Below are 13,027 nucleotides of genomic sequence, written 5' to 3'. Positions count from 1 at the left end.
TCATTCAACATTATTTTGTGTGTTTTCTGAATTTTTTTTACATTTTTTGATGTATGGGGAATTTTTTCAGTTCTTTTTAACTTTAGACTTGGCCATATTTTACAGATCGTAGAAACTGGACTGACCAGGGGACTCTTGGCCAAATCTTACAGCCTCAAATGCATATAGGCTGAGACTGTAAGCTCAAGTCTGTAGACCAGCAGTGAATCCAAGTGTTGAGGTCCATTTATGGACAGCAAAATACGGCCATTTGAATCCAGCCTTAGTGGTAAATTTGGCACATTTTCAATGTGCCAAGAATTAACGGAATTGTTTTTTCCCTCCCGAATAAAATATGAGTTAGTATAATGTGCAAAGCACACCATAGGTATATCTTCTCCATGGAATGACTGGAAAGTATATTTGGAAATTGATGAATTTTGGGCTTAGATTCCATGCCAAAATCCACAATCAGAAACTCTGTGTGAACACACCCCTAGGGTTCTTTAGCTTTAATGTAGGCTCACATTTATACACCATTTTATGGTTTATGTTTTCGTTTATGCATCATTTACATAAAAATTTGAGCAATTTACACTGCATTACTAATGTTGTACTGGGGTGCAGTAGGCTCTTCTCATCCACAGTTGCTTTTTCATTTTAACACTTAGGTCACTAGTACAATAATTGGCACTTGGTAGGTCGGAGGACCTGCTACTGGTGTTGTATTAAAGCCCCAAAACTTTAGCAACAGTAGGGAAATGTATCTGCAAACTTTTACAAAATAGATATATAAAGTATATCCACAAAAGTGAAGTTTAAAGAATAACCAAACTTTTCAATTATTTATTAAAGAATTTTATCCAACATAGAAAATTATAAAATGTTGCAATCACTTTATTATTGTATTTATCTTTTATTTCCTGTAAAAAAATGCAAGTAAGTGGCTTCCAAACCCCTACTTTTCCCCAATCTATTTTCCTGCCTTTAGCTGCAGTGATATCAGAACATACTCATATGGAGTACAGATGATGGCAGTGATGGGTCAAGCCCCTAACTCTGGGGACTATCTGCTACAAGAGCATAACAAGAGGAAGAGACATCACTGCCATCATCTGAACTCCAACGCTGAACGCAGGCAAATTGACTGGAGAAAAGTGGCTGATATAAAGCCACGTTAATTAGGTTATTATACAGAAATGAAGACAAATCCCCTAATAAAGTAATTTTCACAGTTTCATAACTTTCCCTGCTGGACAAAATTATTAAAAAAATGAAAGTTTAGTTACTTTTCAAAAGTGGTGTAAAGCCCATTAATCCTGCCTGATCTGACATTGATGCAACTGTCTGATGTCGGGCAAGTATCATAAGCACATTCTGTTAATTAGAAAAGGACACAGGCAAAATACTTACTTTCCTTGTCATCTTGCATCTGCACCTTAATATATTATTACATTTATAAATAGTAGCATCAGGAGAACTACTTAATACTTGCAGCTGCTACTTTGTCCAATTTTCTAAAAGTTTATGGAAAAAGGTGGGCTCGTTCTCCGGTTCAAAATGGCCGTCAGAACTCTTAAACACACTCTTAAATGGGTTGCACAGGATTTAAGCTACATGGTTATTTTCTTTTAGAAACAGTGCAACATCTCTCAGTGTTTTGTGTCCTTTATTGAAAAAGAATGAGGCTGATTGCAATACCACTCACAACCTGTAGTCAGCTGCGGCACTGTTTTGAAAAAAAAACAAACAGCCACCCTTTTCTAATTCTGCTCAATCCCTTTAAAATGCCATAATAATCATCATCAGGGGGCCTACTTCAAATTAATTACCAAAAGTTTCTGTATGGACTTTATTACTTTTTGTTTTTTTCAAATGACAGTTTTCTTCCAAAAATGATGTCAAAAGTTTTTGTCTCGATACATTTTATAACGTCATGTATTATTTTAATATAAAAGCCGCCAAACCCACCAAATAAAACAATTCACTTATGACAAAATATTAAACAATAGCTTTTTGTTCCATGTATGACAATTTCTAAATCTACCGCTGTACACTTCTTTTTTTTTTTTCATTGTTCCTGTCAATGTTCGGTCCCTCTTTATTCCCTTTCCTTATCATTAGAGGAGGACGCTTAGTTGCATCACAAAGTCTTTGGTGTTGTTTTGGGCCATAAAACACCTTGACGCAATGACATACTTAAGACACTGCGGTATTTCGGTAAGACACTTCTTTTTGGGGGGTTGTATGGTAGAGGGCATAGACTGGCTGGTGTCATTCGTTATTGAAGTCAGTCTTCCCACCTTTTCTTCTATGGACTTTTATGATAATATCTTAGTCTTTATGATCTCTTTCTTCTTCCTTCAAGATTTCTGAAACTGACTGGTCTTATTTTCATTTCTGCATATTCAAGGGAGTGTTCGTGACCCTTCCAGTGGAACCAGTTGACGCCCTACAAGAAATAAAGCAAATGAGTTAATATAAATAATACTGACAAACTATACAGAGCATTTTGCTATAGAAATAGTTCAACGTGGTGACACGCAACGCAATACTGGACCATTGGTGATCAAGCTGTCCAATACAATAGCACAGATTATAGCAGATAGATTGTTGGACCCAACAAAAATGGCAAGTTATCTAAATATACATGTGCCTTATTGTCCATGGTAATGGCAAAAATTTACAACTGCCCAAACTGGCCAAAAATATTCATTAAAAGTTAATAAGAGGTTGTTCACTACTAGGACAACCCCTTCTCGGTCTGAATGTTTAGCGCAGATAAAAAAAAAAACACTTATATTCACCTCCTGTGCCGGCATCATACCAGCGATGTCGGCACTAGCATTCCAAGGGTTTTCGTGCGATTGTTATAACTAGTGATGAGCGAGCATGCTCGTCACTCGAGATTTACGAGCATGCTCGGGTGTTTTCCGAGTATCTTCGGCGTGCTCAAATGTTATGTTTGAGTCATTCCGTGTCCATGATTTGCGACTGTTTGACAGCTTTAATACATGTGAGGAATGCCTGTTCGTTAGGCTTTCCTCACATGTATTAAAGCTGTCAAACAGTCGCAAATCATGAACACGGAGTGACTCAAACATAACATTCATACACGCCCAAGATACTCGGAAAACACCCGAGCATGCTCGTAAATCTCGAGTAACGAGCATGCTCGCTCATCACTAGTAATCACATATGAGCCTGGCACCCAATCACCACTGACATCACTGTCCCCGCCTTTAGACATATTGAGCATCAGCAGGAAGCCAGGGATGGTGCTGCTCTCTGACTTTTTCTTGATGTTTGATTTGTCCAAAGGCGAGGACAGTGAAGCCATCGCTGACTGGGCTCAGAGCTTATGTGTCCTAACCACCGCATATGAGCCTCAGGAACGCTAGTGCTGACACCACTGAAATGGTGCAACAACGTAGGTGAATATAAGTGTTGTTGTTTTATCTGCTCCAAATATTCAGACTGAGAAGATGTGGTCCTAGTAGTAGACAACCAAAACTCTGTGTGGACCAAAAACATTTGAACATAACTTGATTTTTGGGGAAAATATTTTGGTGGCCTAATGTGAGTGGGGATTCAACATTTGTGATCCAACAGATAAGCAGAAAGAAGAATCCTGTCAAACTTTATGGAGGCACAGTGAGGAATCTATGCCTGACACAGAAGCATAACCCCATTCACTTAGGGGTTCCGGGTGTCAGCCCCCCACCAATTACACCGATCACATCACATGAATATACAGTCCTTAATAAACTCTAAGTTCTCTTTGATTTTTTAAGGGTTACCAAGTTTCTTAATTATTAAGAATAGGAGTTTATGTGATTCACTCTCTAAGTTCCTAAATACCTCTTGTATCTAGACATGAGAGAATATATTCGACTGGAATTCAATTCCACTCGAATATTCCAAAAATCTAAATGTTCAAAATGCAGATTTTTTTGTAATTCCTTTCTGTGCAGATTCAGCAAAATGGTAAGGAACCATCAAAAAGTTAAAAATTTTTGAAAAAAACCTATACTCACCTTTCTTCCCAACCTATTTGGCCCCCTTAACTTCTCACCATTACCGATCCTCAAACCATGTTCTTATCACCGCCACTCGTGTTGAAATGTCCGCACAATTTCACATTGTGACATCATGATGACGTTACCTTACACGCACTTGTGCAGAACCGTCCAGGACCTCATTAGAGCCAGAATTTCTGGCCTAGTGTGAAGAGACCCAGGGGATTTCAGAACGAGCAGCAGTGATAAGAAGATGCGACCAGCACCGGTTGGGTGACGGTGAAGATCAGGGTTGGAGAGTTGAGCGGAAGCGGAGTATAAGTATTTTTTTTTATAATTTACATCTTATGTTTATTATGCTTTGGATGCTGGGGAGACCCCAGAATATAATAAGATATATTAAATTAGCTGAGAATAATTTCTCTGTGTATCGAATTTCCCGGGAAAATCTGAGTGTATAGGCAAATTCAATTGCGGCCTAATCCCTCGTTGGGTCCTGAATTGCAAGTTTTTGCACAGAGATGCGATGTGTTTGGAGTAGGGAATTTACTGCTTCATGATTAAGGATTATCAAAGAGATCGGAGATGACTTAAAGGGAATATGTCAGCAGGTTTTTGTTATGTTATGTTTGTTATGTAATCTGAGGACAGCATGGGGTAGCAATAGAGTCACAGATTTCAGTGATATGTAATTTATTAGGCTGTGTGCTGTTGTTTCCATACAATTAATGTTTTATCACTAGATTATCACTGCCCAGACTATAGCTCCTGTGAGCCCTGGTCCAACCACACCCCCAGTACTGATTAGCAGCTCTCTGTCAATAGACGATGTACACAGAAAGCTGTGGTGTGGATGGGATCAGCTTTCTGAGCTCTGCTACAGTTAAAAACTCTGATTGTATCACAACTGCTGCACCCAGTTAACTAAGTGACACATCGCTGGAATCAGGGTCTCTTTTCCTACATGCTCTCAGATGAGGTAGCAAAATCCTGGTGACAGATTCCCTTTAAGGAACTATAATAGTAATAATGATGGAAAATTATATATTAAAAAGTTGGTGCTTACCTGACTGTGGCTCTTGTCACCATATCTACCCATAAGGTTGACTCTGTGACAGTTCTTGTACCAGAAAGCTCCTTTATAAGACAGAGCACAGTTGGTAATGGCGGAGTCATTGTCCTTGTCATATGTGGAAAATGGACGTCCATTGTGATAAGTCATTGAATCTCCTATAAGGCAGAAAACCACATTATGTTAATAGCATGTCTGTCACCACTAACTGATAGCCTATGTACAATATACCATAACTGTCCACATACAAGAGTATAACAAGTATATGTCCAGTCAACTTATCCTCATTTAATCGATTTTATGGTATAGGTAATCTGCAAATCACCCATCCAAAAATCAAGGGTTTTTGTCTCTCCGCTCCCGCTCTCCTCTTACATACAGGCATAATAGAGAGATAGACTTTTAGTTGAGGACAGGTAAGCCATTAGACAATGGCAGGAGCAACGCACGTTGGAAAGTGAGGAAAAGTTCTAGAACCTATAGTGCTGGAAGAATGCAGATGAAAAAGCACCGCCCAGCATTGATAGAATGTTACAAGACATGAGAATTGGGACTGAGCCTGTACATATTAGACTGGTTTGAAAGCAGTTTTATCTTTAATTCTAGTATATGGGCAGCGAGACTATGCATTTCTACAGGTTTTGTGTGAAAAGACAGGTACTCCCTTAATTATACAAACACTGATCATTTATTTGAAACATGACAGCTTAATCAATTTTCTATTCCCTTCACATCCACATTTAACAATATCATCCTAATGGTAATTAAGGAGGTAATTAAATATCTAATTACAGTAGGTAAAATATTAGCGCGTAGAAGCTCACCCCTAAATAATGAGTAAATATGATTAATAGCCTAAGTAACTAAAACATGTACATCAGCACGGCCATTAAATGCAGCAGCGTACTGTGTGTGGTAGAGATAATGGCTGTATAAAATGTGATATAGACATTAGAAATCATAACGTAGTTCTGTTACATAGGAGAACATCTACCTGCTGTTCCGGAGTAACCGTCTACCTTCAGCCTGTACCGGCTCCTGGAGTCGCCAACCTCAAACTTGTCATAAACAGCAAAGGCCGTTTCACCCAAATCTCTAAGGTCCACTCGCAACTCATATTGCCCCTGGAATGTAATTTTGTGCAAGTTGTCCAGGCCTGGAAATGACACATTTTTACATTAGTACCATGACGCAACGTTTGTACTGTAAAAACATGAGCTCCATGAAGAAACACCTCCACCATTTCAAGGGGTTGTCCAGAAGTGCAATACAGCTTTCACGTTTTTTATCTCCCCAAATGGTTTTGCACTTTTGTCTTGTCTGGTATTGCATCGCAACTCCAATAAAATAATTGAGGCTTACTTGCAATACCTAAGAAAGCCAGAGAGGCGCTGTTTATAGAAAAAAATCCTGGAAAACCCTTTTAATTGAAATTATTTTGCATGCGCCGACAACTTCCCTCCTGTATCAACTGGTTCTCCAAGGGAACTAAATTTAGGATTTTTTTTACTCTGGTCAATGATGTTATCAACCAACTTATTACTAGAGATGAGTGAATCAGGTTGCTGGACCGTGATCCAAGAGCAACGTCTATGGCCCATGGCCGCCCACTAGGAGCCCCAAACCAACACAAACATTGAGAGAACATACAGACTCCTTGCAAATATGCCAGAATTTCCAATGTCTTTTTCTATTTGTTGGCGGTTTGACATCATTATTGTGGCGTGACGCATGGATGGCGTTACATAGAGCCTACTAATCCGGAGAGACACTAAGGATTTTGGCAGGAAAGAGGCGATTCTGTGTTGGACCTGGAGCCTACGAACTGATTCTCCTATCTCTACTTTTAACCAATCATTTGCTTGAATAAGCATGGTATCTTATCATCTGACAAATGAGCAGACAAACTTGTTCGTTGGGCGATCCGTATCTTTCATGTGCCCTGATCGTATTTCCTATCTTCCCATGTAAAATGGAGATGTCATATGGACAATATGCAATCTCTATGGGGACTGAATGATCATTATTATTATTCAACGGCCTTCAGCTCGATTTCGAGCCATGGTGACTTAATGGATGAACAATTTATACGAAGATCGATCTTGTGCAGCCTAGATGGGTCCACCAGGGTCTTCTCCACCTTTATCTTGATTGTATCAAGCCATCAGGTTACTGGTCTTCCTTTTCACCTAGTTCCTTCTATTCTTCCGACCATGATGTCCTTCTCCAGTGATTGCTTCTTGTATGATTGTCAAAATAAGGCAAGTCGTATCTTGGTGATCATTACTTCGAGTGACGTGTCTTGCTTGATTTGTTCCATAATTGATTTGCTTGCTCTTCTCGTTATCTCTGGTACTTCTCCAGCACATTTTGAAGGCTTCAGTTCTTCTTCTGTCTTGTTTCTTTATCGTCAAGGTTTCGCATCCGATTGTTACCACAGAAAAGACCAGAATATGTACTATGTGTTTTTGTTGCCAGTGAAATGCTCCTCGATCTGAAGACCTTGTCCGGTGACTTCATTGTTGATTTGACAACAGCTAGTCTCCTATTGACTTCCGGTGCCATCGCTGAATGATCACATTAGCGATTATTCAGCAGCCAATGTAAAAAAAAATATCCTTTCAACAAGCACCTATTGACTTGTTACATTGTCAATCATTATGGACAAATTTTCTCGTATGGAAATATGTTGTGATGGGAGTTTTCATCACTTGGGACTTTGCAGGAACCATACGAGGACAAAGAGTCAAACATGTCAATATCATATTTTTCTTATTTTTTCCTCTGTTAAACAGTTACTGGTTTAGAAAATTATTCATAACCCATGAGCTTTGCTAATGATTTCTTAACTGTGTGTAAGTGCATGTAATTCTTGTTTTTAGTAGGTAAATTAGCTTTTATTTTGCTTTTTTAAAAAAAAAATAATTTGAACAGAATGAATCAATTTAACTGGATAATCTGGCATTATTACTGTTTTGTACGATAATGGCAGTGAAATAATGACTTGGTTTTTTTTTTCTTCACAAAACATCATTTTCCGTTGCTGAAGTTAATTGCTTGTCTGATACTGTTCAACAAAATAACAGATTTCAAAGTAGAAAAAAAAATCCATATTAAACTAATCTGTTATTTTTGTGCTCAGTAACTATTATATAGAGCCAGAACCCCATGGTTCAAATGTAAGTCTTTGTATTGTAGGTCCCAAATTACTCTCATGCACAGATTTGAGTAGGTACAAATGAGGACTGGCAGATTTTATAATATGTTTTTAAATAGGTTTTATGTGTTTCAAAATGGAAAGATTTTGAAATCTTGAAATAGGGAATCTTAATGTTGTAGCTATTCAATTCTTCTGTAATACATAGAATGTCAGAGTGGGATTTGCTAATACTTCAGATACAAATAAAATGAAAACTGTCTCCGTTGGGTTCACCTTGACGTGGTAGGAAGACTTTTACACTTTTTTTTATCAAAAATAGTGTTTACTAAGTAACCAATGTTATTTATATGCGCTATTACTTTTTACTTACTTATAGCAGGGTATTTGCTCATTTTGTTTCTATCTTAGGTTTTGTCTGTTTAATGGCCACAGTGTGAACATGCTCATACACATTGCGTGTATACCAGCTTATACTCCAGTTCATTTCTTTCGCTTTTGCTAATACTGTGTGGCTTTCCTTTCTCATAATTTGGTGATCCTAAGATTCACATATATAGAAAAGGACTTTTTTTTAGAAGTCAGCCTATTTACAATGGATATTACATATTTTTCTTTAAATGGAATCTGTCAGCAGGATTTCACACCACAAACTATTTATATACCCATGTAGCTCCTTCAAATACAAGTCTAGCAATATCTTTACATGATCAGTCCGTTCCCCCATTACGGAGAAATTTGAATTCGAATTGAAATGTAAATGAGGCTGAAGAGCTATTTGTAGATCTGCAGCCTCTGTCACTCCAGCTCTACTCCCCGCCCAGTGCCACCTCCTCTGGCATCAAACAGAGACCAAGGAACCTGCAGGCTGGCAAGACATTAAGCAAATTGGATAAATTCTACCATGCAATCCAGCGCTTCTTTGAAATAATAACTTCTTAATTTTATAATGATTTTATCTGTCTACTTGGATATTTATCATTATGAAATAAAGAAGTTACCATTATAACTCCTTTGCAACATGTGCGGTACTATTACGACACATGTCGGATCTCTCCCTTTGGTGCGGGCTCCGGCACTGAGCCCGCACCTTTCTGCCCCTAACAGTGACGAGTGGAATTGAGACCCACCTGCAGCTGTTAACATGTTAAATGCCGCAGTTAACTCGCGCTTTCAAGAAGCGCTTCATTAACCCCACCCATCAGAGCCTGTGTCACATGGCCGTGGGTCGTCGATGGGTTGGCATGACAACCCGGGGTCTGCAGGAGACCCCTGCAGTTATTATTGCCAGGATGCTATGAGCGCCCCCTAGCGGTCAGCGCTCATAGCCAGCGATCTGGTGATCACAGCTTTGAAGTTTCCCATGGAGACTAATGAAGCCAGTGAAAAATACAAAAAAATGTTTTTAAAAATATTAAAAAAATAAAAATATCTATAAGTTTAAATTACTCCCTTTTGCTGCATTCAAAATAAAATAAAAAAAAATCAAATATACACATATTTGGTATCACCGTGTTCAAAATCGCCCGATCTATCAATATATAAAAAGAGTTAATCTGATCAGTAAACGGTGCAATGAGAAAAAATCAAAACGCCAGAATTATGTTTTTTGGTCGCCGCAACATTGAAATAAAATGCAATAATGGGTTATCAAAACATCATATCTACCCCAAAATGGTTTCAATAAAAACTTCAGCTTGGCGCTAAAAATAAATCCTCAACCAGCCCTAGATCCCAAAAAATGGAGACGCTATGGGTCTCGGAAAATCGTGACTTTTTTTTTCTAACATACTTTGGATTTTTTTTTCACCACTTAAATAAAAATGAACCTATACATGTTTGGTATCTATGTATGAACTCATAATGACCTAGAGAATCATAATGGCAGGTCAGTTTTAGCATTTAGTGAAAATGGTAAAAAAAAAAAAAAAAAAAAAACAGCAACTGTGAAATTGCACATTTTTTGCAATTTCACCGCACTTGGATTTTTTTTCCCCATTTTCCAGTACACAATATGGTAAAATCAATAGTGTCATTCAAAAGTACAGCTTGTTCTGCAATAAATTAGCCCTTACATGGTCATATTGACAAAAAAATAAAAAAGTTATGGCTCTGGGAAGAAGGGGAGCAAAAAATGAAAATGCAAAAACTGAAAATGGCCCTGAGGTGAAGGGGTTAAAAAAGTGCTAGATTGCGTGATGAAATTTTTCCAATTAGTTTAGATCTACCATAGTTCTTCAGCCTCATTTGCATATCGATTAAAATGTTGATTTCTCAGTAATGCAGGAACGGAACGGCCATATAAAGGTATTGCTGGACTTATTTTTGAAAGATCTCTATGCTCTTATGAATAGTTTGGGGGGTGAGATCCAGCTGACAGATTCCTTTTAAACCTAGTGTATATAAGGTTGTTTGTTTTTTTAAAGGTATTTGAAGTAGATCTGCTTCAATTGCTGCTTCAAATACTATTCCTAAGAAAAATTTATGTTGCTGTTTCCACCAAATATTTTGGAATATCTTTTTAGTTGAAGTTTTATTTTTTGATGCAGAGCCCTGTTTATTTATTTTACTTGCGTGTATAGCGCCATTAATTTTCACAGAGCTTTACAGAAGTCATCATTGCTGTCCCCATTGGTGTTCAGAATTTAAATTCCCTATTTCCTTCGGAGAGTGGGAATAGATTCACACAACGGGGAGAACATATGACCCCCCCCTTGTAGTAGTTGTCCTTGATGGTACTTGATCCCAAGACCCCAGCGATGCAAAGTTGCCCATGGATTTACTTATGACACTTCTGACACTGTTAGGTCAATAGACTGTAATAGAAAAGATGTGGGGAAAAAAATACTTCTAAAACCTTTTGAAATTATGATCAAAGGAAAAACAACTCTTCCTCTTAAAAACTGCCCTGGATTTTTCCGTCTTTAATAATTTCCATGTGAACATACTCCAATGGTGGTAATGGGGCCTTCTGTATGGTCTTGTATGGTCATTTATCATGTCGGCTGCAGGTGGCTATTGAATTGCTTTACTCCATTGAAATTCTTCCTTTTCTAAATAATCTGATGATCATTTATTTTTTCTTTCAGAATTAATACAATTATAATTTGGATTTGCCACACTAAAAAGCCATCACCATAGATATGCCCAGTAGAGCTTGGTAAACTTTCCCTGACTTTATCCGCTCTCTACTCATCCAGAACTCTCTCCCATAAATCTGGGGTAAGTTCACCAGGCATTACTGTTCAGGGTTCTTTCAGGAGTAATTCTGGTGATGTTGGACCCTCTTTGGTGTGTCAATTGGCATGCCCAGATGACTAGTTACAAGTAGTGGTGGGCGAGCTTGCTCGGCATTGCTCGATACTCAATCGCTTAGATAGAGACCTGTCTGTCAAGGAAATGGGGTGGGGAGAAACATCTGAAAATCTGCCTCCAACTAGTAATCCAAGATGCAAAGTCCCCAGTAGGTTTTCTTTGAAATGCTGTAGAGTTCCATAGTACAACATCTAGGGCTACCGTAACACAGCCAGTGTCTGATTCTTAATGCCCGTGGTTTGGGCAGCATGAACCAAATGATGGATTCCCTTTAAATTTGTTATGCAACTTGTTCTTGTTTGATGATGAACATTTTTTGTATGTATATTGTCTTACTTACCCAAGAAAAATTCATTTTTCAGATCTCCAAATCCAGTGCTGTACGTTCTCCAATTTTTGTAAAAATCTTCAGACCCGTCAGTTCTTCTCAAAAATACCTATAGTTAGAAAGTAATTGTTTTTACATTATACTTTATATAAGAAGTTCTGAAGTTATACTAATCCTTCATTGCAAAGCTGATTTTTCAACTACTGGGCATGTAATTTTTAGTATCCAATGAAAGTGATTGTCTATGATGCGCTGGGCATGAATTCTCTGAATAGCGGTCTCTATCAGGGCAGATACTCCTACAATCACTGCACCTACAATCTATCACTATACCTATTCCTTCCATCACTATGGTCTACTATATTGTTGTAAAAGCCTTTTAATGTATGTTTTATCTGCGATGGCTTGTATGAGATTCGCAAAACATGGTGGCTTTTATCTAGAAACAGTCAGTGCCCCCTTGTCCATGAGCTGTGTGTGATACTGTTACTCAACCCTATTCAAGTGGATGGGACTGAGCTGCAGTCCCATGCAATAGCCTATGGATGACACTTGCATTGTTCCCAGAAGAAAGCAGGAATGATTTTCTATTCTCCTATAACTCTTTTAATTCCTTTTATTACTCTAAGACAATTTCACGAACTGGACTGAAGTTCTTTACTGTAGAATGGCAATTTACTGCATGCGAATGAATGACTTAAAGTGGGTTTCCAAAAATGTAATATTGAAGAATCAAATTCTGATTGGTGGAAATCTGACTCTCTGTACCTTCATGATCGGGTGATAGAAGGGGGTGTGATGCAAAGGAACATCTCCATGCATTGTATAGTGGCTATAAGTGGTACTGCAGCTCCATCTCATTCAGAGCCAAAACCTAATGTACAGAGAAGTGTTAGCTCCAATGTTCCTCTGCTCCTTAGACAAACTTATTAATGTAGGTTTCAGAAGTCTTACTCCTGCCAATCTGATAAGAATTACCAGTCTTAAGGTGAGAGATCAGCCTAAAACTACATGGGGGGAACTTGTTAATGATCTCAAGGCAGCTGGGACCACCGTCACCAAGAAAACCATTAGTAACACATTACGCCTTAAAGGTTTAAAATCCTGCAGTGTCCGCAAGATCCCTCTGCTCAAGAAGGCACATGTGCCGACCCGTC

At 38.3% G+C, this 13,027-nt stretch overlaps 1 protein-coding gene across 4 annotated transcripts in view; it reads right to left on the bottom strand.

The window, feature by feature from the left end:
* Positions 1 to 738: 738 nt before the first annotated feature.
* Positions 739 to 13,027, bottom strand: part of TNC (tenascin C) — a 177,227-nt gene continuing 164,938 nt past the window's right edge. For all 4 annotated transcript variants that reach the window (XM_073639722.1, XM_073639721.1, XM_073639723.1 and 1 more), the window contains 4 exons: positions 11,883 to 11,979; positions 6,065 to 6,226; positions 5,065 to 5,228; positions 739 to 2,431 (listed from right to left, as the gene is read on the bottom strand). In XM_073639722.1, the coding sequence (XP_073495823.1) occupies positions 2,321 to 2,431; positions 5,065 to 5,228; positions 6,065 to 6,226; positions 11,883 to 11,979 (534 nt within the window). In that variant the 3' untranslated portion in view covers positions 739 to 2,320. The remainder of the gene's footprint in view (positions 2,432 to 5,064; positions 5,229 to 6,064; positions 6,227 to 11,882; positions 11,980 to 13,027) is intronic.

This window comes from Phyllobates terribilis, unplaced genomic scaffold (assembly GCF_046119375.1).
Source record: "Phyllobates terribilis strain yellow unplaced genomic scaffold, ASM4611937v1 Scaffold_7__3_contigs__length_470593459, whole genome shotgun sequence".
NCBI lineage: Eukaryota > Metazoa > Chordata > Amphibia > Anura > Dendrobatidae > Phyllobates > Phyllobates terribilis.
Note: the sequence above shows the minus strand (reverse complement) of the source record. Positions and strands in the feature narration are given on the sequence as shown.